The 26,819-nt window shown below is 36.0% G+C and overlaps 1 protein-coding gene across 1 annotated transcript in view; it reads right to left on the bottom strand.

Moving 5' to 3' along the window:
* Nucleotides 1-16,447: 16,447 nt before the first annotated feature.
* The window catches only part of LOC148956120 (circadian locomoter output cycles protein kaput-like), a 157,582-nt gene continuing 147,210 nt past the window's right edge, over nt 16,448-26,819 (bottom strand). The window contains exons 7-8 of the mRNA XM_089089230.1: nt 24,126-25,250; nt 16,448-16,996 (exon numbers count right to left, since the gene is read on the bottom strand). Of these exons, the coding sequence (XP_088945356.1) occupies nt 24,912-25,250 (339 nt within the window). The 3' untranslated portion in view covers nt 16,448-16,996; nt 24,126-24,911. The remainder of the gene's footprint in view (nt 16,997-24,125; nt 25,251-26,819) is intronic.

The raw sequence follows: 26,819 nt of genomic DNA, 5'->3' as shown, positions 1-26,819 counted from the left end.
TGCAATCCCTAGATCATGAATCTCCACTATTTGAAAATGGAACAGCCGATTCAATGTTTTCAAAAAATCATGGTGTAATTGTTTTGGACCTGTCAGGCACTCAGGATATGAGTATAGTATGAACTGGAAATGTACGTTTAGAATGCACATTTGTTAATGCTCTGACTAAGAGCATCACGCTAATATTAGTGACTCAATTTGAAACCTTTGGGGAAATCACACCCGACGGCAGTGTTCTACTAGACCTAGCACCATGAATAAAAACCAAATAATCAATGTATTTAGTATGGGTCCATACATGTCCCAGTACAAGTCCTATTGCATACCTTCGGACTTCATTGAAAAAATTCCAAGTTTTAACAAGACCCTAATCATTTTTAATAGCAGTCCGTCGACTTTGAAGACTGGTCATTGGCTATGCATCTTTCAAACAGCGAAGAATATTGAATTTTTTGATCCTCTTGGTCTATCGTATAAATTCTATGCTCCATACATCAGCAAGTTTATTGAAAGCGGTGGGAAAACCATTATTCAAAATCAACGAAGAGTACAGGATTTAACAACTAAGACATGTGGCTTTCATGCACTACTCTTTTTCATGTTCAGATGCCCTGGCTATACCTACAAGCAGTTTCTCAATATCTACGTTGACTTACCTCGATTGAACGACTTTTTAGTGGAGAATATACTTACAAGTGTATTTAAAATTGATTTTAGTGCCCTAAGAATAAAATGTTCTAAAGATGTATGTGAAATTGTTTATTAATAAAAAAAAATTATATACATGATAAAACGACTTTTCTACTCTTTAGATTTCATCCACTATATTGTATTTGTCGACAACAACTAGTGCAGGTAGATTATCTGAATTCACAGTGTACTGATCCTGATGTACTGCAATGTCAGGGTCACATTTTCTACAGTAGAGCGTGACTTCACTCTTGTCATATCTCTTTGTATAGTTAAGAATAATATCCTTATTAATTATATATAATTCAGACGTTTCAATTTGCGTATTTGAAGCAATTTCATAAACAGTGTCCTCAAGTGTCGAATCACATTCTGTCACAGCCAAATAAAATTTAATGGTTTTGTAATCAGAACACCCATTGTCTTCACAACAATGACTTAGAAACCATATTCTCTTGTTGTTCCAACAGTTGAATCGTTGACCTGGTTTCTCCTCCCAGAACAATATAAAACCACGACTACACAAATCTTGTAGCACTAAACTAAAATCACGGTTAAGATATTTTCCAATCATACCAGGATATGTGTTCTCTCGCTGCTTACATTAATCCTGTTGACAATTGGAACATAGGTGACCTCTAGGATGAGAGTCACACACCTCTTCAAGACAGGAATTACAATCTATAATTTGTACAGCATATCCTCTATGCAATTTACACGGGTTGCATAATCTACACTTTTCATCATACTCATCAATCATTGTGCAATTCTCACATGATGACCAGGTGCCCAGTGAGTACATACATAATGGACATGTATGGAACATTTTGTCATGTGTTGACACTCTCACTGCCACAATGAAACTGAGCTAGCAACATCAAAAATTGTCTGAGATAGAGAGAGAGGAGTAAATCATCCTTGAGCACAATCTTTCTTATGAAAAAAGTCCTAAATTTCTAAACTAATGTTTAAAGGCATATCCACAATATCATTTTGCCGTGTCGTGATCAATATATCAATAAATTGGGTAAATGCATTTGGACCACAATGTAGAAGCTTCATACAATAGTCTAATGATGGAGAATCAGTTTTCATTATATCGACAAGCATTCCCCGAGAAAATATCTTCCTTTGAATAGACAAATCTAGAAAATTGTCATCTAGAACCAAACGTTTTTCCATAAGAACTAGATTCCTCATGATTCGCTCTTTCTCGAATCTATCCATTTTTTAGAGTCCTAACTCTCTCACAACCAACTTCAGACTAACCAGAATTTCTTTTTGTACTCTAAAAAATTATATGCTAGTCTACTATAGAAAGAAAGAAACCATTGATTTATAAACAATTTTATTGAACATAATTACAATAATATTCACTGATGCATTTTATTCTCATCAATATATTTTGATAGGACATCTAGTGCTGACCGAAGTTCATTTTATGGAGAATATTTACTTTTCCAGCAAAACATAGCTGCTTCTCCTGCTTAAATTTGCTTAATGATATCACATATCTAGCATACATAGTGTTCCATTTAAGACATAGTCTACAACCAGCGGTTATTTCCACAGCTATATTGGGTACTCGTGCATCACTGCTGCTGTTGTCGGCTCCACAATTAATCTCCAATAATGTAAATGCACCACTCATTTTTTCCTCTACTAATATCCACTCAAATAAACTATTCTCTTTGAATCCACTCAAATAAACTATTCTCTTTGAATTCAATTCAAGACATAAATTCATATATTCAATACATAGTGTTTCATTCAAGACATAGTCTACAACCAGCGGTTATTTCCACAGCCACATTGGGTACTCGTGCATCATTGCTGCTGTTGTCGGCTCCATCATTAATCTCCAATAATGTAAATGCACCACTCATTTTTTCCTCTACTAATATCCACTCAAATAAACTATTCTCTTTGAATCCACTCAAATAAACTCTTACTAATAACTCTTACTAATATGAATTGTAAAGAAAACTATTCCTTTTATTCAAATCCCAATCACCAATCAAGTTATACTCACTCTCTTTGAAAAGGTGTAATGCCCCGTAGAAATGTTGGATAGTCACTCTCTTTGAAAAACCATACCAGACCATACCCATCAAACCAGACTATACCCATCAAACCAGACTATACCCACCAAACCAGACTGTACCCACCTAACCAGATTGTACCTACCAAACCAGACTATACCCACCAGAAACCTGTTTGGTACAGGGGCGCACACAAAATGGTACCTTGATTACTACTCATATAGTATTGGTTATTGGGAAGTATACAGACGTTTTCAGGAGGGATTTTTTCTGGTAGGGGGGAGGTGGGTCGGGGGTTATATGGGAGGATCTTTTCGTGAAGGTTTTCATGGGCGAAGGGACATTGCTATGAAGGGGGTGCCGGATTTCCCATCATTATCAATGAAAAAGATCTTTAATATGAGATTTGACTTTCTCACAACTCTATTTTTTTAAACAATAAAAAACTTTAGCGTAAAGAGCAAGGCGTTGAGGAGGGGACAGCCCTTTCATATACGGAATAATTTCTGTTCGTTTTAAGTTTTATCGTCCTTCTATACTTTCAGTTAAAAAAAACTTGTTTTTTTATTTAATTTTACAAAGCAGGAATGAATACAAAACAGCCAATAACACATTTAAAAAAAAGTCAAGCTTAATAAAGGTTGCAGAACTAGAACAATATTTTCAGACATTGGTAAAACTTTCGATACTGTTGATCATTCTATACAGGTTGAAAAGTTGCAAAGATATGGATTTAATAGATCATTTCATAATTTGATATTTAGTGTCCTGTTTGGTCGCTCACCAACAACAAAAATATGTGGTTCAATACCTCAACCATTGCTTATTAGGTCTGCTGTACCACAAGAGTCTATTTTAAATCTAATAATATTTTATTTACGTTATTGATCTTTGTTTTCCTCTTCGACCGCTTGTGAATAAAATTTCAGACTATACAGAAAAATAGATAAATGCTTTTCTTCCTACGTTTCCTGATACCACAGCTCCAATCGGGTCTAAAAAATACTGAATTTTCCGTTACTTCGCTAATACTCTTTGTAAGCCATCTGTATAAGGTGTGCTGAGATAACTATTAATTATGATAAGTCAAATTTTAAAGTTTTTGGACGGTCTGATAATTGTTATCCATGGGTATCTTTAGTTGAAGCTAGTAGCCTTTCACTACAGAGGATGTCAAACGTTCAATATCTTGGTATTATTCTGGGTGAATCACTCTAACTTAAAGGTTATATTGAGAAAGTTCAAATATATTAGGTAAAAATTGTGTTACAATTCTAAAGCTTAAACATTGTTTCCCAAAGTGTATAATCCGTAAATTATATTTCAGTTTTATCAACCCCTATATATTGTATCCTTCAATTATTCAAAGGTATACAAAATATTATTATTAGAATAGTTACTAATATAAACCCTTCTGAATGATGTTACAATACTTATATTAAGTTTAAAATACCTCCAGGGGCTGCTTTTCGTGATATTTATACTGGCGTTTTCATGTATTAATTAAAAAAAAACTTTCCTAAAAGAAAGTTTTCAATGAAAAGTAAAGGCCATTTTCAACTTAGCCAGCAGATACAAATACCAGTTAAAATTCAACCTCGAAACGTCTAGAAATCATAGGCAGCACGCTAGCGCTGCCTAAGTAAAGAACTATAGGGGCACAATTTGTTTTTTTCTCCACTTGGGCACTTCGCATCGAAGGAGTTGTCGAAGAAACTTCAAAAAAGACTCATTCGATTGGAAATTGGAGTGGATAGTGCTTTTTAATAGTCGAAAGGGATTGGATTGCAACCAGCCCCTCCCCCACGCCCATTATTCCCCCAAACACATCGAATCAAAATTTTTAGATAGCCATTTTGTTCAGCGTAGTTTATTTCCAGATTGAAAATATGTTTTTAAGGAGGACACTCCTCCACAACTCTTGGGGCATGGGTTTTAAGTCATGCCCTGAGGGCTTATAAGAACGCTGTTGGCAAAATGTACTATTTATTATTATTTTTTGCCTTTAGAGCATGGCACTTCCTATGGAAGGGGTCGTCGTAGAAACTTCAAAAGCGGCTCATTTGATTTGAAATTGAAAGTCCTAGTACCCTTTTTAATATTCGGAAGGGATTGGACGGCAACTAGCCCCCCTCCCACACCCATCATTCCCCGAATACATCCAATTCAAATTTTGAGATCGCCATTTTGTTCAGCGTAGTTGATTTTAAAATAGAGAAATATGTTTTTGAGAAGGGCGCTCCCCTACAACCCTCAGAGCAAGGGTTTGAAGTTATGCCTTGGGGGCATATTAAGTTTTTATAGAAGTTGTTGTCGTAGAAACTTCAAAACAGGATCATTCAATTGGAAAATCGAAGGGCTAGTACCCTTTTTAATAGTCGAAAGTTATTGGAGGGCAACTAGCTGCCCCCGCCCCCCATGCCCTTCATTCCCAAAAACAAATCCAATCAAAATTTTAACATAGTCCTTTTGTTCAGTGTAGTTGATTTCCAGATAGAAAATATGTTTTTCAGGAGGACACTCCCCCACAACCCTCATGACAAGGTTTTTAAGTTATAACCTGGGGGTATGTAACGTTTTTATAGAAGGCGTTGTTATAGAAACTTCAAAAAAGGATAAATAGTTTTTTAAATAATATAATCGAATAAGGATAAATAATTTTTTATCCTTATTAATTAAAAAAAGCTTTTCCACAAAATAAGTTTTTCAAAGAAAAGTAAAGAACTCCATTAAACAAAAAATGAGTAAAAACAAAATAAAATAATCTACCAAGCGTGAAACTTCCACAAATCAGCATCGATAAACAAATGAAACCTAAAACGAACAGAAATTACAATAATTAACCAAGTCAAAGCCAAAACGAGCATAAATTAGTATAAGGTGGGCGCAAAACCCTTATGCCTTTCCAAGGCCCGAACAAAATTTGCACTTCACTGAAAAAGTACAAATGAAAGTGGATTGTCAGTTTAATATACATATACTGATATTTAGTAATCAAAATGTTAATATTATTTGATTTATTAAAGTTATAAAAGTAAAAACATTCATATTTTTTAAGTAAAGTGCAATTTTTTTCCATAGGAACCATATATGCCTCCAGGGTATAAATTGAAACGCCTGCCCCCGGGTCCATGGTGGTTGTGTCGTCTCTGATTTCTTTTGACTCTTAAACACTGAACTAGAACTTTCAGTTTCAAATTGAATGAGTCCTCTCTGAAGTTTATACGAGCATCCGTTCCACAACAGCTATATATGCCCCCCAGGCATAGCTTACAACGCCTACCCCAGACAATTAAGGGTTGTGTCGACCCTGGAGTTTTCGTTATATGATCTTAGAACCATTTTCAGAAGAATTCCTCTCTCAAAGTTCTTATTTGATGGATTTGAGGAAAATAGGGCGTGGAGAGGGGTGTTAGTTGCCCTCTGATTTATTTTGACTCTTAAAAAGTGAACGAGAACTTTCAATTTCCAATCATATGAGTCCTCTCCGAAGTTTATACGAACATCCCTTCCAAAAGAACTATATTTGTCCCTAGAGAATTACTTAAAATGCCTGCCTCCGTGCCCTTGGGGGTTGTGTCGACCCTCGAGTTTTCATTATATGATCTTTGAAATATTTAAAAAATGGCTATCTTAAAGTTCTTATCTGATGGGTTTGAGGGGAGAAGGCATGGAGGGGGAGGGGTTAGTTGCCCTCCGATATCTTACGAATCTTGAAAAATGAACTAGAACTGTAAATTTCCAATCAAAGGATTAGAAATTCCCTCTCCGAAGTTTATACGAGGACACCTTTCATAAGAGCCATATATATTCCCAGAGCGATGCTTACAACACTTGCCCTGGGACCTAGGGGGCTTCGTTGACACAGGAGTTTTTTTATTTGTCCTTTGAGCTATTTTCAACGAAATGGCCATACGTAAAGGAGCAATTGTATATAATCTTTGAACTATTTTTAACAAAAGGGCTACCTCAAATTTCTTATCAGATGTGTTTGAGGAAAAAAGGAATTGGGGTGGGGGGCTAATTGCCTTCCGATCACTCTTGACTCTTAAGAAGTGCTCTAGAACTCTCAATTTCCAATTGAATGAGGCCCCTTTGAAGTTCATACGACAACTCCTTCAACAGGAATTGCATCTGGGCAAAAAGCAAATGGAGTGTGGGGGGGATGGCTACCTGCCCTCAGATAACGTTGGACTTTTAAAAAGTCAATTGCAACTTTGCATTTCTAATCAAATGAGTCTTCTATGAAGTTTATACGACCATCCATTCCATAAAAGCCATATATACTCCAAGGGGAAAACTTACAACCCTACCCCCAGGCCCTGGGGGGGGGGTTGTCGACACCGGAGTTTTCGTTATCTGAACTTTAAACTATTTTTAACGAAATGTATACCTCAAAATTTTTTTCCCTGATGCATTTTGGGAATGGAGGAGGGGATAGATGCCCTCCGATATCTTTTGACTCTTAAAAAGTGAACAAGAAGTTTCAATTTCTAATCAAACGAGTCCTCTCGGAAGTTTATACGAGCATTCCTCCCATAGGAAATATATTTGCCCCCAGAGAATTACTTATAACACCTGCCTCCGGGTCCTTGAGGGTTTGGTCGACAAAGGAGTTTTTTTTATCTGAACTTTGAATAATTTTTAATGAAATGGCTATTTTAAAAATTTTATCGGATGGCTTTCAGGATAAAAGGGTGTGTTTGGGGGAACGTGACGTTAGGTGCCCGGGGATATCTTTTGACTCTTAGAAAGTGAACTAGAAATTTCAATTTCCAATCAAATGAGCCCTATCTGAAGTTTAAATGAGCATCCCTTGGATTAGAAACATATACGCCCCCAGGACAACACTTACAGCGCTTAACCCTAGGACCCAGGGGGTTGTGTTGACACCTGAGTTTTTGTTATCTAATTTTTGAACAATTTAAAAAAAAAACTGGCTATCTCAAAATCTGTAGCGGATGGGTTTGGGGAAAGAGAGCGTGGGGGAGCTAGTTACCCTTAAATTTCTTGACTCTTAAAAAGTGAACTAAAACTACCAATCCAACCCCAAAAGCCATCCCACCTACGCAATGTGGTCACGACAATACCTCTCTTGACTCCAATGACATAACACGACTTAGCCCGCTTCAAATGACCAGGTTTAATATGCTTGACACAATTTTATGTAGCCCTGCGACAGGAACTCATAGAGGTATCCCCGCTTGTAAGGTTACGACAGCACACACCTTACTTAATGACTGCACATCACCGTCACATAAGACCCATTTTGACACCTCATTTTTAGCCCGAAACGGTTAACACGTTTTTTCTTTCTTTAGTTCTTTTTTTCTATGGTTCTTGACCCTGACAAGAATCAAAAGGTCATTCCCATCCAACGGATTAGTGCCTTAACCGGGAGGACTAACAATCCATTCCTAATATTTTGTCTTACTCATTATATTGTAAAATTAACCTACTGCACGACAGTAGGTTAATAATACGTAATAGCTAATGCTATCTTTGACAATATCCACTTAAAATTCTTTGACCCATTTTCTCTCAGAGCTCAATATGTTAAGATGTCCTGAGTGTTAATGAAAAATTACTAGAAATTCAGTTTAATGCAGTAGTTGCCGCTACCATGCTGGACGTGACAAATGTGCAGGCATTGAAATATTAGAGTGAAAAAATGGCTGGCTATGCTTGGATTGCATCACCAAGTCTTTCCTCACCTTCTCCTTTGGTGTTGTCACCGCAACCTACTGCAAGATCTGGAAGACGAATGTCAACTGAAAGCTTTATAGACATATTGAAAGACAATAGGGTTACCCCTAAATCCAAAAAATCAGTAGTTAGTCGCCAGTCCACGTCTGATGCCGCTGGTCAAACTGATTGTTTAGCTCTATTAGCTTATCCTAGGAGTAAAGCTGAAAGTCAAGCCCCAAATGTGGTAAGAGAACTCTCCCCCTCTTGTTCATACTAAAGATGTTTTTCCGCCAGTCAGGCCAAACAAAAACTGAAGCGGAATTCAGTAAACCAAGTACTACAACACAGACAGACTGTGACTCCAAACCACCCCGCTATCTTCCTCTTCCCTTCCTTCTCAGTGTCCAGAACAAAATTGCTGAGTCTAATAGCCTTAAAGAAAGAAATAGAGACTATTATTTTTGAAATGTCAAAATTTGGTCCTTGAGATAGTGCCCAAACTCGTGAAACTGATAAATCCTATGAGACTTCAATATATGATGATCTAGAGACAAATTATGCAAGAAATAAATCGGAAAAAAATTAGGTATACAAACACAAATATAAAATTTATTCATGAATACATTATTAAGGAATCAAAGAGGTGCAACCTGCAAAATTTCAATGAGAATTTTTGATAAGAGTGGGTCCCTGGAAACCAAAAGACAAACCTGTGTATTTAAAGGATTATATTTTTCCGGTCACGCAATCGGAAATGCAACCGGAATGCATTATAATTGGCCAAATTTATAATGAAAGTGAATTAAAGGCGAACATTAAACTGATGGATAAGATGATTAGGGTTAACAGCTGTGTTTACAAACATTCCAGTAATTTTGACGACGTTAGCAACAAAGTGTAGTAGAGACTTTTCTTGTAGGTATTTCCATTCGTGTATACGTTTTTTTAAATTCAGGTTCCTGTCAAAACCCGAACTGTAATCTTCCCCACCTTAGACCCTGCCACAAATTTAACAGTAGAGTGTGTTTTAGTCTTAAGTGTTCATTCTTACACATTTGTAATCTCCCTCGCATCAGAGTCCCCGTTTTTTAGCCCCGAGTTTTCCCCAAAAGTACCAATAAAAAAACACACTTTTTCTCTGTACCGACTTTCGACGTAAATCACTAACCCTCGTTTCATCCCTCGCAAAGAAAGTCCACTCTTTAGACCAGACCCCCTCCCATGTTAAGCCTATGTCTACAAATCGAACCCATCCTTTCAAAAATACCTCTTCCCTTTCTATGTCCCCCCTAGTCACCCCCCACTTTATCCCCAGGAACACACCACTCCACTATATACCTCCCGACCCTCATCACACAAGAATTACCCATGTGTGAATTATTTGGAAGCAAATATAAATTGTTTTACTGTTCCACTTTTCCCACCCCACAAAACTGCACCACCCTTACAGAAAAAACAATACAGACTCCACTACCCACAACAACCCACCTTCAAAATAATAAATATAAGTCATATGAAAAATATGTGATGCTTCACGATACAATTTCCCAAGAATTTATCTAAGTAATGCCTTGTCAGCTGGAATTTGGACAAGCTTAAGGAAGTAAACATTACTGCTTGACTATTGGATCTCGACATTATTTTCATCACGGAGATGCATAAGCAAAATCCATCTTTATTAAATTTAAATGGCTACCATAAACTTATCAAATTAAGGCCCCATTACCAGTCTCTGGGGGGAAAGGGGGTGGTATTCTGTTGTTCGTTAGACAATATTTATGGCCAAGACCAATTCCTACACCAGATTTTAACGAGTTTGAAGAAATTCTTTGAATATATTTCTGAATCTATTTGTTTGTATGTCTGGGTTGGTGTTTGCAATTCCAAGTGCCTGTCTTTTTCTGTTTGGTTGTCTGAATCTATTTGTTTGTATGTCGTGGTTGGTGTGTGCAAGTCCAAGTGTTTGTCTTTATTAGTTTCTATGTCAAAAGTGTCTGTCTTTCTCAGTCTGTTTGTCCGAATATATTTGTTTGTATGTCTGGGTTGGTGTTTGCAAGTCCGAGTGTTTGTCTTTGTTGGTTTGTATGTCTATAGTGCCTGTCTTTCTCTATTTGTATGTGTGAATCTATTTGTTTGTATGTCTGGGTTGGTGTTTGCAAGTCCAAGTGTTGCTTTGTATGTCTAAAGCGCCTGTCTTTCTCTGCAAGAGAAGACACAATTTTTGTGAATTTATTAAGTGACAAAACTGTTTTTTTATCATGAGGTAGGTAAGTAGTGATAATCACTAGATCTGCAATTCGAAGGGCAATAAAATTATCGCAAGAGTGTATGCACTTTGGAGAGAAGCACGAAAGTCTATTACTCACAATACATGCAAGCCCTCTGGAAGGTCTGCCCCTCGTACGTCTGGCACTGGTTGTATAAACTACATGTTCATCACTTCTGTTTAGTGAGCTGACACTTACAGCCGGCAAAAGATGTTCCTGTAGCAACACTATGTCAAAATCTTTCATTTTCTGATTTATTGAATAATCTTTATCTTTGGTGCCATTTGTGTTGAAAGAACACACAGAAAACGTTACTGTTCCAGTAATTTCTTGTTCGAGGCACGCTTAGCTATGGCACTGTGGATTACGCAGCACTTTAGACTGAATGTAACATGACCATCACCACAGAGCGCGCACTTCAGTGCAACGAAGCATGGTGTAACTTTTGTTGATAAATACATACCACTGCAGCAGGAACAACGGGGAGGGCTGGTGCAATTGGCCTTGATGTGATCAGGCGATTAACAATTATAACAACAACGGAAAGGACGGAGGCACTCAAATGCTCGGAAAATTTCATATTCTACCATGAGTCCGAGACGAAGTGCATTTGAAAGTCCAACAGCATCGTAGAAGAATATCTTAACAGTCAAGGACTGCCCGATGCGCTTAGCGTCTACAACTCCTTCACGCCCCACGAACAAACTGACGTCATAAGCTAGCGGTATGCCTTTAACTATTCCAACGAGTTTTCGCTCTTGAAGTTTTGCATCACACTTCAGAAAATTAGGTACCGCATCACAAAATTCCTTTGCAGCAACTGGGTCAATCTGCACTAAAAGTTTATTGCCCGACGGCTTGATAGAATGAATGGCTTGGTGTCCCTTGATTTGGTCAATGGCATCGCGACATTCCACAGGATTGTTAAGCTCGGGAGAAATTCCAGAGATTACTACAGTAGTAGTGGATGTGTTTACATTTGGCTTAAACGAGGCAATGGGCAAGGAGGGAAAATTCAGATCATAAGATATCACTTTTTCGTTTATCTGTTCAAGAGCTCCGTCTAGAGAGCTAACTTTACCGACCAACCTGGAGTAAGCTACTGCGGGGATAACCGGCACTTCAGTAGGTGAGACAATGACAAAAATTGGCAGCAGGTAATTATCAGTCACATTGCCGCAACAAGTCCAAAATATCTTTCAAATTTCTGTGCGAAGCTAGGTCACCCTGTCACTTTGGAACAGATTTATTCGGATCTGCTATTCCCCAAAAGTCCGCTTTGGCGTCTTTAATGACTTTATGATCAAAAAATTCCAGTGCATTATCGTCACGTCATCGATTCCTTCACAAGAATTTGATTGGAGAAAATTCAGAACAGGCGAATATCCATATTCCACTAACATCTTGCTCACGTTACAGCAATAATAACTGCAATGCCAATTCAAGGTCAAAAACAGTCCATAGATATAGTTAGGTTAATATCCAAACAATTAATCCTTATGCGCAATGCGAAAGTATAATCTTTCCTGGAAAACAACTTCACCGCCCGAGTGCTGAATGATATTTCTCTGGTGGTTTCAATGCGAGACAAGTAAGTGAAGTGTTAGAGGCTGTCTACCTTGTCCCCGCAATTTAAGGGGCAAGCCCAGGGGTGCCACGGCTCTTGCTAACAACTCTCCACCCCTCTTCTGCTTACTTTTCTTTCCCCACCTCAATCTCAGCGTAATTGCCTACGAATATCGTATGTCCAGTTTGATCCAATTTGATCTTAATTGTGAACTTTTATAATTTTGAAGGTCGCTGAATTAATTAAGTTCTTGTTAGTGAAGTAATAAGTCTAAAAACAGGTGCTTAAACTCTGAAGACTGACAATGAAAATGTACTTTCCCAAGGGAATTTGATATAGCCAGCAAAAAAAGGTTCCCGTCTTTCTCTGTTTGTATGTCTGAATCCAGTTGTTTGTATGCCTGGGTTGGTTTTTGCAAGTCCATTGCTGGTTTGTATGTCTAACGTGTATGTCTTTCTCTGTTTGTATGTCTGAATCTATTTGTTTGTATGTCTGGGTTTGTGTTTGCAAGTCCAAGTGTTTGTCTTTGTTGGTTTGTATGTCTAAGTGCCTGTGTTTCTCTGTTTGTATGTCTGAATCTATTTGTTTGTATGTCTGGGCTGATGTTTGCAAGTCCAAGTGTTTGTATTTGTTGGTTTGAATGTCTTAGGTGCCCGTCTTTCTCTGTTTGTATGTCTGAATGTATTTATTGGTATGTCTTGGTTGGTGTTTGAAAGTCCAAGTGTTTGTCTTTGTTGGTTTTTAAGTCTAACGTGCCTCTCTTTCTCTGTTTGTAGGTTTGAATCTATTTGTTTGTATGTCTGGGCTAGTGTTTGCAAGTCCAAGTGTTGGTTTGTATGTCTAAAGTACCTGTCTTTCTCTGTTTGTATCTCTGAATCTATTTGTTTGTGTGTCTGGGTTGGTGTTTGCAAGTCCATTGCTTGTTTGTATGTCTAAGGTGCCTGTCTTTCTCAGTTTGTATGTCTGAATCTATTTGTTTGTATATCTTGGGTTGGTGCTTGCATGTCCAAGTGTTTGTCTTTGTTGGATTGTATGTCTAAAGTGCCGGTCTTTCTCTGTTTGTACGTCGGGGTTGGTGTTTGCAAGTCCATGTGTTTGTCTTTGTATGTCTAAAGTACCTGTCTTTCTGTGTTTGTCTGTCTGAATCTATTTATTTGTATGTCAGGGCTGGTGTTTGCAAGTCCAAGTGTTTGTATGTCTAACGTGCATGTATTTCTCTGTTTGTATGTCTGAATCTATTTGTTTGTATGTCTGGATTGGTGTTTGCAAGTCCAAGTGTTTGTCTTTGTAGGTCTAAAGTACCTGTCTTTCTCTGTATGTCTGTCTGAATCTATTTGTTTGTATTTCAGGGTTGGTGTTTGCAAGTCCAAGTGTTTGTATGTCTAACGTGCATGTCTTTCTCTGTTTGTATGTCTGAATCTATTTGTTTGCATGTCTGGGTTGGTGCTTGCAAGTCCTTTGTTGGTTTGTATGTAAAAAGCGCCTGTCTTTCTCTCTTCGTATGTCTGAATCTATTTGTTTGTATGTCTGGGTTGGTGTTTGCAAGTCCAAGTGTTTGTCTTTGTTGGTTTGTATGTCTGAATCTATTTGTTTGCATGTCTGGGTTGGTGTTTGCATGTCCTTTGTTGGTTTGTATGTAAAAAGCGCCTGTCTTTCTCTCTTAGAATGTCTGAATCTATTTGTTTGTATGTCTGGGTTGGTGTTTGAAAATCCAAGTGTTTGTCATTGTTGGTTTGTATGTCTAAAGTACCTGTCTTTATCTATTTGTATGTCTGAATCTATTTATTTTTATGTCAGGGTTGATGTTTGCAGATCCAAGTGTTTGTCTTTGTTGGTTTGTATGTCTAAAGTGCCTTTATTTCTCTGTTTGTATGTCTGAATCTGTTTGTTTGTATATCTGGGTTGGTGTTTGCAAGTCCAAGTGTTTGTCTTACTCGGTTTGTATCTGAATCTACGCATTTGTATATGTTTCTCACTCTGTTTGTTTGTATATCTGGGTTGGTGTTTGCAAGTCCAAGTGTTTGTCGTTGTTGGTTTGTATTTCTAAAGTGCCTGTCTATTCTCTGTTTGGGGGGAGGAGGGTCCAAAAACTTATAGTGAGGGTGGGCTTCTGTGTCTCAACTACACAAAAAAGCGTAAAAATGGGGGGAGGGGAGGAGATGAGGGGAGGAGGGATGAAGGAGGAGGGGAGGGAGATGAGGGGGAGGTGATGGGGTCCTTTGGGAGCCCGGGGCGAGGGGCCCTTTGGGGGCCAGGGGGGTGGGGGCTCTTTGGGAGCCCTGGTGGGAGGGGGACCCTTTGGGGACCCGAGTTGGCCCTTTAGGGGGCCCTTTGTGGTTTGGTTAGGGGACCTTATAACACTATTCAAATGGTAGTTGTGTACTATACCGAACACAGTCGAGAACCGCCCTAATAACAAAAAATAATATATATCTCTTAATAGGAGTTAGGATTCCCTAAGATGGTTTACCATTTTCGTTTCTACTTTCAAATTTATCATGTCTCTTGGAGAAATTGTGTCAATCAGTTATCTTTTCCTGTCTCTATTTTCAACCCTCTAATAAGAATATTCCAATATTGAAATTTCTTTATCTGATGATGTCACCTTGTTATCATAGTATTCCAACCGGATGTTGACATCCAAGAAACATCCGGCAATTGTTGTTGACATCCAAGAAACATCCATAAATTTTTGTTGACATCGAAGAAACATCCAGCAACATTGTTGACATCCAAGAAACATCCAGCAATTGTTTTTGACATCCAAGGAAAACAACAAATAAATTGACCAACACACATAACCATCAAACAACCATCCAATAACCAGATGTCTACATTCATCAATGTTGTTAAACTTATGTTGATATCCATCAACCAGTGAGAAAAACCATGAAAAGACATCCACAGTGAGAAAAACCAGAAAAAAACATCCTCAGTGAGAAAAACCATAAAAACATGCTTAAATTATGTCCTGTCAGCGTTAGACTCGAGTATAGATGGCAGCACGGAGTGTATCTCGTATCTATTGGGGCCTCCCTACTTTTAATGTCGGTCTGTACTTTTTCTTGACAATCCTGTTTTTGGAGAGTGTCTCTAAAAACTAATGAATATTAAAAGCTTACCAAAACCTTTAGAATTTTACTGGATAGAATTTTGCTACGACAATTAAAGGCAATAACCCACATTGTTTTCAATAAAAACTTTCTCGTATATTAGTCTCTTGTTTTCTCTTATTACGAAGTAAAACAGAGCGAGTTCCGAAAGACAACTATTGTAGATAATTATAGATTAATTAGATTAATTATATATAGATAAATTTAGATTAATATTTATAAATGTAGTTTAATTATAGTTTGATATTCCAGATCGCAAAATAATAAGAGAATTTCGTCAGTAGTTTGCATTATAAGTGCATAAATAACTAAAACAGATTGTGTTTTACTCAAAATTGTGCTTTGATTAAAACATGCTCAGAATGTTCTAATTTTAAGATGACTTATAATGAATGATGGTGCTTTTCAGGATCTTATGGATGATTCTGGTGATGTTTCTTCGATATTGCACCCTGTCACTGCTAAATTGAATATCCAATAGTTTGCCAGAAATGAAGAGTACTGCAGCAATATCTATATCTAGGATGATAAGAAGTGGCTAATTACAATTAATGATAATTGGCTTCTGGAATGCATCCATATTCTTTATTTTCGCACCTCTAAATACCCACTTTGTATTCCTAAGAATTGTGCTCAAAATTGTGCTAATATGCTCAAAATTCGGCTTTGATAAAAACATACTCGGAACGTTCTATTTTCATTATGAAAGTATACTAATGTATATTGTTTTTTTTCTTTTTTTTTCTTAGAAACTATTGATTTTTTCTAAGATATATTCACTTGACTCAGTATTTCAATTTTTTTTCTCCACTAAGTATTGCCAAATCTGAAAGTATTGAAAATATATGTTTCTATGGAAAATACATATTTTTTCTTATCTTAATTGTTCCTTTCCCCTTCAATAAGTTTTTTCGCTTGGTTGCCCCTGTAAAAGAAAGGAAACAAAAAATTAACAACAAATTTTTTGAAATAATATTTTCTTTGCCTTACTACAGCGTCAGGCATGCGCATTTCTGATTTAATGTACCGATTTAAGATATAACAATAAATAAACTCATTTCAGAAGAAAAACGACTGTTATTTAATAGCAATAAGTCATAAACAACATAATACAATATTTGCACTTGACTTGAACCTTCTTTGAAATGAGCATTTTCGCAAGATCATAGCATTAGAAGATATTTAGCACTAAATTTTGATTTAGTGGAATATAAATCACAAGCAAGCACAAGCTTTTTAACATAAACATCAAAATACAAAACATTAAAAAGGGAGGTAAAAACTTTTAAAATCTTACACGACACTATAAAGTATTCAAAAACTGTGTTGTATGTGAGCAAAAAATCAGATCATTCTATTTAATTCTTTAGTCTTGATGTTCCTACACAATATTTTTCCAAAAAGCATATTTATTTTTATTTTTCCAAGCATATTTTTCCAAAAAGCACAATATTTTTCCAATATTTTTTGAAGCTACATCACAACCTACCTTAAAGTGATTTTTTTTTAGATTTTAATCTTTACCACACGATAAAATTACAATTTGATCATTATCTTCGTAAAGTAGCATCTTTCCTTCGCTTTTCAATATTAGTGAAAGCACAAATTACGATCGAACTACTCGAGAACCTGCAAGGAAAATTACAAACTTAAATATTTCAGCAATCACAGCAAATATTTAGAAAGCATAAAACACGAGAATTTTAAACTAAAACACATATTTCCTGTACATCGCACATTTTAAAAATCCATCAGCAATATGTTGGCAATATGTTAGCTCAAAATCAATACAAGAAGCCCCAGCACCATCTCGAAGATGAGAACACTTCTTGGCCCTTCACTTCCCCAAGGGTGCGATCCTGCTTTATACGGCTATTAAATAAAAACTACCGTTTTTTCAACTGAAAGTTAGGAACAACATCAAAACTTAAAACTAACAGAAATAATTACACATATGAGGGTACCTTCCGTCAACATTGCACGAATTGTTTTTTATTATTCTTAACTGAATTTAAGCCTCTAAGTTTTCATTGAAGTAGAAACAATTATTTAAAAACACATATATAATTTTTTGTATTATTCTTTACAGCTAACTCAGAAACGAGGGAATTTTAGTTTCTAAGTTTTCATTGAAGTAGAAACAGATATTTAAAAGCATATTTAGAATTTTACCTCCAAATACCCTAAAAGTAAAAACGCAAGTATTTTTCAGCATTCAAGAAAAAATTTAATCAATATTTTTTTCTAATTTATCTTTTTAAAATTAAATTCATCTTGTTAAGAGTAGCATAAAACAAAACGAACGTGCTTTTTATTGGGGAGGGATTCCGCCTCCTCAGGCCTTTGTCTTTAGCCTAAAGTTATATAATGCTTTAGGGTAGAAAATGTAGATATTGAATCAATGCTCTTATTTTATTTACAATTGCCATCTAAAAATTTGAACAAAAATCTATTTTTTAAAGCAAAGGCGCATCAATGAGCCCTTTAATTCGTTGCAAACGATATTTGTATCCTATTCCAATTTCTTTTGTGATCGAATAGTTGTTCTTAACTCATTGGGGGGGGGGAGCAAAGTTAAATGTTCTTCCTTTCTTTAGAGTTTTAGTTACTACTAACAATCGTAGTATAACCAGCTTAAGGTAAAATGACTTAAATTATTGACTATCTTAATAACTCCATCCTATTAATTACGAGTTGCTCACAGCGAACGGAATAAGGTAGCCGAGTATAAACAATACAAAAACATGTAAAAAAAAAAAAAAAAGGGTTGCTATGGTAACGCAATAACTGAAAATTTTAGCAATTCTGATGACTCCGACGTTTCCATTACCCGTTTACTGATATTTATGTGGCTATGTTCTTTTGAAGATGGCATGGCCTTCATCAGATTGCCAAGCGTATACCCCCTCGAAAAATTCCCTCAACTGTAAAATTAAGCAGCCAAAGAGAAAGTATAAAGAATAAAATAATGAAGAAAACAAAGAATTTGGGAATATTCTATGAATATTCCAAAATATAGGCAGAATGTACGGCATAGAATATCCTACACTTGTTATTTTTAATTCCTTGTTCATATTTCTGGGGGTTGATTTAACATAACAGGGCAAGATAAAGGCTAAAAGTGGAGCTGTGGGGGTGATACCAACCATGAAGGCAAACTTATGAGACATTCCAAGTTTTTGAACATAACATATTTCAAAATTTCGTTTCGATATCATAGGGGTTAGAGTAGGGCCGGATAAAAGAAAAAGAACTGAGAAGGAGACTGATTGCCCTCATCTAGCTTTCGGCCTTTAAAATAGACGCTAGATCTTTCATTTTCCAGTAGAATGAGCCCCCTTACAGGTGTAAGGGGGCTCAACCCCCTTCATTTGGGTTGGGCGGGAAAAATAGTTTTTGGCATTTTTGTAGCCCTTCTTTCAGCTACATCAATATCGTTGTGCATTTCGAATTCCTTTCACCTAAGATTTACTAATAACTTTCAAGCTAATCGAATAGATTAGCTCGTCCTTTATTGGACCCTCTTTGTTAGAGGAAGTGTCAATTTCAAACGGCCAATCGTTTTGAAAATATTTTGTTTATTAGTCCCCTTGGCCCGAGGACTTTTGGCTTTAAGTTTCAAATTGATTATATATTTGCCATATATTCAAACATGTTCAATAGCTCATCATCATAAGATTTAAAAATGCTATGAATTGTCGAGGTATGATTAGACCAGGGACGGATCCAGGATTTTTTTAGGGGGGGGCAAAATAGGTTGATCCGATAAACTTGCATTAGAAGCAAGTCTGTTTAACGCAAACTTGCGTTAATTCAGTAAATTACACTACTTTTGACTACGTTAGGGGGGCACCCTCTCGCCCCACCCTATGGATCTGCGACTGGATTAGACAGCTCGAAATTTCAAATTCTTTTTCTTAATATAGACCTTTTTCCGCTGTCCAAACAAGAACTCTTAGCTAAGAATTTTTCTAGTAATCGTACTTCCTCCGGTCAAATGAAAACTGTTAACTAACATTGTGTGAGTCTCTATGAAGTCTAACCATTGTTGGAGAATTTTAAAGTGCAACACTTAGAAACTAGATAATACAGCTGAGCTAATTGGCTAGTTTCTATGCTTACAGTTGTGACAGAGACTTAAAGACTGCTATTAATTCTTGATAGAACTTTTGGACAAATTGCGAGACAAAATTTTACCAAACAAATTGTAGAAAAAAAAATTTGGATTGTTCGTCGAAAACTAGAGTGTTCACCAGTTTGTGTTGCTGCCTTAAGGATCTTTTTAACCTTTAATTGGAGACAAAAAATTTCTGTTATTCTCCAAGCATTTGGATAAAAAGGATAGAAAATAAAAACATTTTCCATAAGGGCCCCATCTTAAGTATATTCTTATCCAAAAACCATTAAACTATTTTGAAAAAAAATATCTAAAAATTTTGATACCTCAAAAATTTGTCTTTTTTAAGATTGTGTTTCGTTTGTGTCAAAATTACAAATTTTTATGGCAGTAGTAATATTCGTTAGTGTTACCGCATTGAATATTTGAAATATATAAGCAAAATTTATTAGTTAAATTTGACAACACTTCCCTTCTGTAAAGATCAAACAATCACAGTCTCTCGATTTTCTAAGACAACAACAGTTTCAAAGGAAAACTAAACCTTCTTAAACTGTTTGGGTTACGGGCTTATTTTTACCCGCTTTCTATTTTTTTTTTTTATAGAAACTGCCACTAAATCATTGACCCTCTAAGTATCCCTAAAAATTTCGTGTCTCCAAGTATGTGTTTTGGAATATCCGGCTGGATTATTAAATTTCTTATAAACTGTCTGCTAACATTGTTAGCTAACAATTGGAAGGCTGAAAGAAGCCTTATATTTCCAGAACTTAAATATGATTTATTTTTTTCTAATAAGAGGGAAAGCGTCATAGCCAAAATTTCCGATAAAATAAGATACTTAGGACTTATTTTTCCGCCTTTTATACACATCAACTGAGAAAAACTGTGAAACCTCATAAATTTCTATATTATTTTGTACTTGTGTAGAAAGTGGTAAGTGCGCGGAAAGTGAAGTTTCGTTTATACTAATGAAATAAAAAAAAGTAGGATGAAAATATAATAGTTTATGAACAAAATTGGGCCATATATTTGCCCATTAGGGAGGGGGGGGGGGGAGGGCGTTGTTAAATCATAGCATACATTAAATACGTAGCCTAACCTAACCCAACCTAGATGCCTTTTATTCCCCCTAAACCCCAAAAATTAATGTTCAAATACAGTTCCCGAAGTGAGAAACCCTTTGTTATACAGCGTCTAGGCATTACCCGGTAAAATGATATTATGTTCTCGCAATACAATTGTCGCACACTTACTGCTTTTTTCACAAGTACCCATTATTTTATGATAACCCAGAAATCTCCGTCAGCTACCATACTTGATTACTGCCATTTTTAACAATAATACTTCAACAGGGTTACTCGCACCCAACGAAGATTAGGGTTTGGGATTAAGATTAAGATTAGGGATTAAGATTAGGGTATCAAGGTACATCGTGCTTGAAGTATATGCAAAATTATGGCCATTTTCAGGAAGATCCTTTTAAGGGGATTTGGTGCCTTAGAGGATCGCCTTATCTCCCTCATCATAAACATTTTTAGTTTGTGTGGCTAAGGTATTTAGAATTGATTGAGTGGTCTTGCCATAGCTTGTAGAGCTTGGATAAGAGATCCGAAAAAACGACAGAGAACTAATAGCCGGCACTTACTTTCCCAGAAATCTTAGAAATCCATTTGGCTTCTCTCGTATTATGTCTTAGCTTGAATTTTGTTTTTCAATTAAACGGAACAGAAATCTTTTTTTAAAGTTAAGGCAAGAGTAAATCCTGAAAATATTGTAGCATATCTACTAGGAAAACACCAAAAATCAGCAGAAAAATGTCATTTGAATAGTTTCGTAGCTTTGAGAGTTCCTCGTGGTGCTACCCCCTTTGATTGAAAGCCTTGCTAAGAGAGTTTGTATCTCTTGTCAATCAATAAATAAAAGTTCAAATAAGGATAAACGTCTTTTAATAGACAGTGATTTTCACGAACTGTGATAACATTTCACAAGAAATACGATATTTGGGTCACATACGCATTGACCGTCATCAGTAGTTAACAATTAAAAACAATAGTTTATATACGAAATAAAATAAAACCATATATTGTTTCATAATCTAATTCTTTTCAAAGCAAAGGCGGAAGCTAGTCTCTTTTACCTTCTTGAACCCGGTTCATTAGCGTTGAATGAACTAACACTTGGATAGAGGTTAACTACATTGGATGAATTGAACTTTACTCTATCAGATTTTAATAAATTACCGTGGTAATAATACATTGAGCAGTTCTCTAAATTCTGGGAAGGATCTAACTTCATTGGGGCAACAAAGTGGGGTTTATCAGATCCCATGTACCTGCGGAAGCTCATATGTGAGACGTACTAACCAGAATTTGGAAATGCGATTATTACAGCATAAAGACTCTATTTCATCGGCTTTAAAGTAAGATTCTAAGTCTGAAGATTTCACTTCAGCCCTTTCGGAACGTATTTTTAATTTTCCAGACAATTTTATTTTGTTCGACAATGTCTCTTTGATTTCTTGGGACCAGGGTTCAAAGCAAAATTTTCGTGAAATTCTGGAAATAGAGAAAATTTTATTCAACAATACAGCTTTAAATAGTGACACGGGTGAATTTGGTTTGAACTCCATGTACGATAATTTATCAAAATCTGATAAAGTTCAATTCACCCATTGTAATTAACCTATGTCCAAGTGTTAGTTCGTTCAACGCTAATGAACCGGGTCTACCTTTGCTTTGAAAATAATTAGATTATTAAACAATATGTAGTTGTATTTTGTATATAAACTATTGTTTTTAATTGTTTTAGCTTAGTTTTACTACTGATGACGGTTACTGCATATGTGACCAAAATATCTAGTATTTTTTTTGTGAAATTTCATCACTGTTCGTGAAAATCACTGTCTATTAAAAGAAGTTTATCCCTGTTTGAACTTTAATTTATCGTCATAGAAAGGCAGTGTGGTCTCCGAAATTATCTTATCAATCAAATTTCATGGTCTTACAACACATTCTCACTAACTTTCAATGATAACTAGTCCCAACAGAGAATTCGCTGATGGGCCCTTTGTCTTTGACAGGGTATGTGACAATGAGGTTTGCAAAATGATATTTAAAGTATCGAATTCTCTTTAAAGCTATTGCTATATATCAGAAAATTGCAAAATAAACAGTTTCATCGCTGAAAAAAGGGCTATTGAACCTCTGTAGTAGAAATCAAAACATTTTCAAAAAAGTATTTTTAGTCCTTTTTTTTACAAGACACAACGACTTGACTACAAACTTCCGAAGAAAATCACAAACATTGCATGGGTTTTTTAGATTTAAGCCCCATACGAATTCTCAAAAATACTCTTGGGAAGAGCAGAGCTAATTTTAGGGGAATACTAAGATGAATAAGAAATAAATTGCGTTTAAATTTAGCGTTATTAACATTATGGACCTTATTCGCATAATTACCCAAAAAAGAGCCTCATTACCGTTATTCTCTGATTAAGACAAGCCAATTAGCCTGATCTTTGAATTTTCTAGATATTATCTCATTGCACCCCCTTCGCAAGAAGGGGGAACCTCCTTCGCATTAAGTAAGATTTGTATAAAATGGCAATCTTACGCATCCAAATTAAATTATGTACATTTTTGGGGAGAGGCTTAAACGACATCTCTGGCTATGCTGCTGTAAAGGATATCTTAAGCCAGTGGCTCCCAAACTGTGGTTCCGGTACCCCAGGGCACGTAGAAGCCTGTTGGGGGAGATTTACTTGAAAAATTGTCAATAATAATAGAATCAACAGATTAGCAGAATTGCCACAGTGGTTACATTCGTAATTTTCTTTATTTTAAATGAAAGTTTACTTTTTTCGTTATGGTCCTTAAAACATTACAATTGTGTTAGATTTTTTAAGAATTAATGAATTGCTAATTTTTCCCTGTGAAAAATACAATCATTCTATTATCAGGATGAGAAAACACCTATTTTTGCTCACCTGCATAGTAAGTAAGCATAACATTCTCATTCGTGAAACTATCATTCGAAACGCTGGGAAAAGAAGCATATTTCGCAGTGAATACCTCAGTATCTCGTTCATTTTGAAGCAGGTAACTTTCGTAATTATACTGGTCTACAGTGGTTCGCTAGCAACAACCAAATTATTGTTTTTATGATTTTTTCATATTGTTATTTAAATAGCTGCAAGTAAAGAGCCTTACCGTGTATTGCCTAATAAAGAATGAACGACAGCCCAAAGTAGTCAGAAATTAAAACAATCGCGTTTTAATAATAATAAGAAAAAAATTGGATAGAGAGAAAGTATTGCCATTTGTAGCTGATTCGGAAATGCTAATCATTATCTTGATCTCGAAAAGTTCATTTAACATTTTCAAGGTATCTGGCAAGATTGAGTCCAGGATAAAACATTGGCGGATCTAGGGGGTCAAGGGGGCGTGACCCCCCCTCTATCGTAGTCTAAAGTGGTATAATTTACTAAATTAACTCAAATTTGCGCTAATTTAACTTGCTCCTAACGCAAGTTTATCGGATCAACCTATTTTGCCCTCCCCCCTAATTTTTTTTTCGGATTAACTTTTTTGCCCCCCCCCCCTTAAAAAATCCTTGATCTGCCTCTGGAATAAAACTTACAGTTATGGGAATCTTGCTTCATTAAGAACCAGTGAGAAGTTTTTAGTACACTTCATAGTGTTCTAATTAAGAACGATCTCAAACCATCAGGGAAGTGAAATAACATCAACCCATCGTTCTTTCGTGCCGTGTTTAAACATAGAGATATTACTGAATTCTGGGCACGAGCCATCGGTGGTAAAGCCCATAAGTGTCTGTTGTTTTTTCCAAAGCTCAGTACTTGTTGAGATAACATTTTCATCTTATTCATTGATCAAATACGAATATAGAAACTTGAATCTGGAAGAAACTTGAGCATAGAAACTCGAATCCAGATTCAAGAGCCTTGGATTTGGACTTGATGCAGCTCCAGATTCATGGCTCTATGTAAACATTTACTCTAGATTTAAAAAGCTCAGCTAGAAGGTCAAAGCTATCTCATTGAGAAGTTACCCATATCAGTTACCATCTCAAGTCTCTTATTATCCATATCGGGCATAATTTTCCTCCTAACTATGTGACAGGCACCAAATAATTTTCCCTTGATTTATCAAAGCGCGAGTAGTCAATGCTTAGGATATGTCCCACTTATAGATGAAAATGACAGCTTAAACTGTGACAACTTTGAAATGAAAGGAAACAGCCCTATTACAATTGTAGAATCAAATTTGCTCAGTATCATTATACACTGATTCATTCATTCACTATTCACTTGCTGATTTATTCACTTTAACAGTACTCAACACAACATGATCGTGACCATGATCACATGATCATACAAGTATGATCAAATAAAACACAGCACGATTAATAGTAAGTGTAGTTCATAATTTGATTATTCCAATGAACGTTTCCAAACCCAGTCCATTCATCATTTATTAAATTTTGAAATTTTTGTCCATAAGTATTTTCATTTATCTGTTTTCCCGTAACATTATGTTCCTTTGTGTTAAACCTCTGCGACTGATCATGGTCTGAAATACTTATCCAAGTCTGGGGTGGATGATAAGGTAGGTTGGTGATGCATGGCTGATAAGTTGGAGAAGGTGCACACTCTACAAGAGGACTCTGGTTTGAAGGTTTATATATAGTTCCGTAAATTTGCTTCTTAGCATCCTCTTCAGTGGATGAAATCTCTGGATTCTCCTGCAAAATAAATGAAGACTATAACCGTTAAATAAAGTAAAATAAATAATGTGACTTTTTTTTCTTTTCTCAAGTAGGCTATACCTAAGAAGTCAAAAATAGATAAAAGATTTGGTTACTTATCTGTTATAGCCATCACGCTCAAGTTCTTGATCTGACAGAACCGGTTTCTTTCAGCTTAGTGTCTAAAGTCAAAAATCCTTTTTCAAATGATATTATCCCAAGATTCTTGTGGAATCCCGACAATACTTGTATTCTATCCAGGATGAATTAGATTATACATAGTCGTTTCCCTATTTTATTGGAGGCGGTTATTTCTAATAATCTAAGCCAAAAATATGTTATTCATGTTGAAAAATTTAATATTATAGTGTTTTTTTTCAACTTTTATTGTTCAAGTTTTGCAATATTGATGGTATTATTGTGGCACAACTTATTTCGAACTCAGCTGAACTTTTATCGCAACTTTATTTATGATTTGTGTTATTCTAGATCTACTGTCTCTGATTGGTTTTTATGGGGAAGTGTTAGTTCTACATTAAAGAAAGGAAAAGGTCTTAATCAATAAAGTCACACAAGCTAATTACTAATGTTGGCTGCATTCTAAGTAGGTTTTTTTGAGTATTTACAAGTATTATTTCCACGTATTAAGAAATTTATTAATCAAAATGCTTTAACAATAAGGGAAATCACTTTTTTGCATGGGTATCACTGATATTTCCTCTTTTTATTCCGTTTTTTCCTTCTCCGCTGCTAACGGGGCACTAGAACATCATAGAGAGGTCTTTAAAGGCTCATTCTAGGGGTAAGTCCTAAATGTTCTCACTTTTGTAGTTAACAAAACAAAATATATAATATAAAATCAATTTTTTGTCAAAAAACTGCATCTTCGCATAGAAGATGATGAATAACTTAAAAGCTAACATACTGTATCTGTATCAAACCTAATTTAAAGGTTATCCTTAGTAAGTAAGTAGGTAAGTACGACGGCACCAAGCCCTCCTGATCATAACCGGCGGTGTCGATCTCCGTTTCGTGGCCCTTCAGCCCGGAAGCGCAATTAGGGGTTGGGGCATCCTTTGCTTTTGCACAACCTTGCTTGCTTACCTTCCGCAGAATTCTCCAGGTACCCATTTAGAACTGGGTTGACTCTGGCCGAGCTTACAGAGTCACGTCACTGACCCCGTCCCAAGACAAATAACCGGTTACGCTAGGAATTGAACTGAAGCCCTCGGACAAAGGATTCCCATCCTAGTGCGCCAACCACTTAGCCAGGTTGGCTAAGCCCTAGACCAACTAAGACAAGCCAGGACAGCGACTGTCTTTAGTAACAGCGATGAAAACATAGTTCGTTCCATGCTCATGTAAAACTGAACGTTGGAAATAGTAGTACCTAATATGAATTTTACTTATAGCTATAGGAATAAATATACAGGATCCCAGGTAGAGATATTGTTTTGTTATTAGAGGATCTAATGCCCAGGTTGGTAAAAACAAGGATAGATGGTACCCTAATCTATGTAAGTTTCGTTTAGAGAAAGAAAATAGTAACATCTATAGACTGCTTCA

This window comes from Artemia sp. Qi Xiang Cuo, chromosome 1 (assembly GCF_049724085.1).
Source record: "Artemia sp. Qi Xiang Cuo chromosome 1, ASM4972408v1, whole genome shotgun sequence".
Lineage (NCBI taxonomy): Eukaryota > Metazoa > Arthropoda > Branchiopoda > Anostraca > Artemiidae > Artemia > Artemia sp. Qi Xiang Cuo.
The sequence above is the reverse complement of the archived record's forward strand: the minus strand, read 5'-3'. Positions and strand labels throughout refer to the sequence as shown.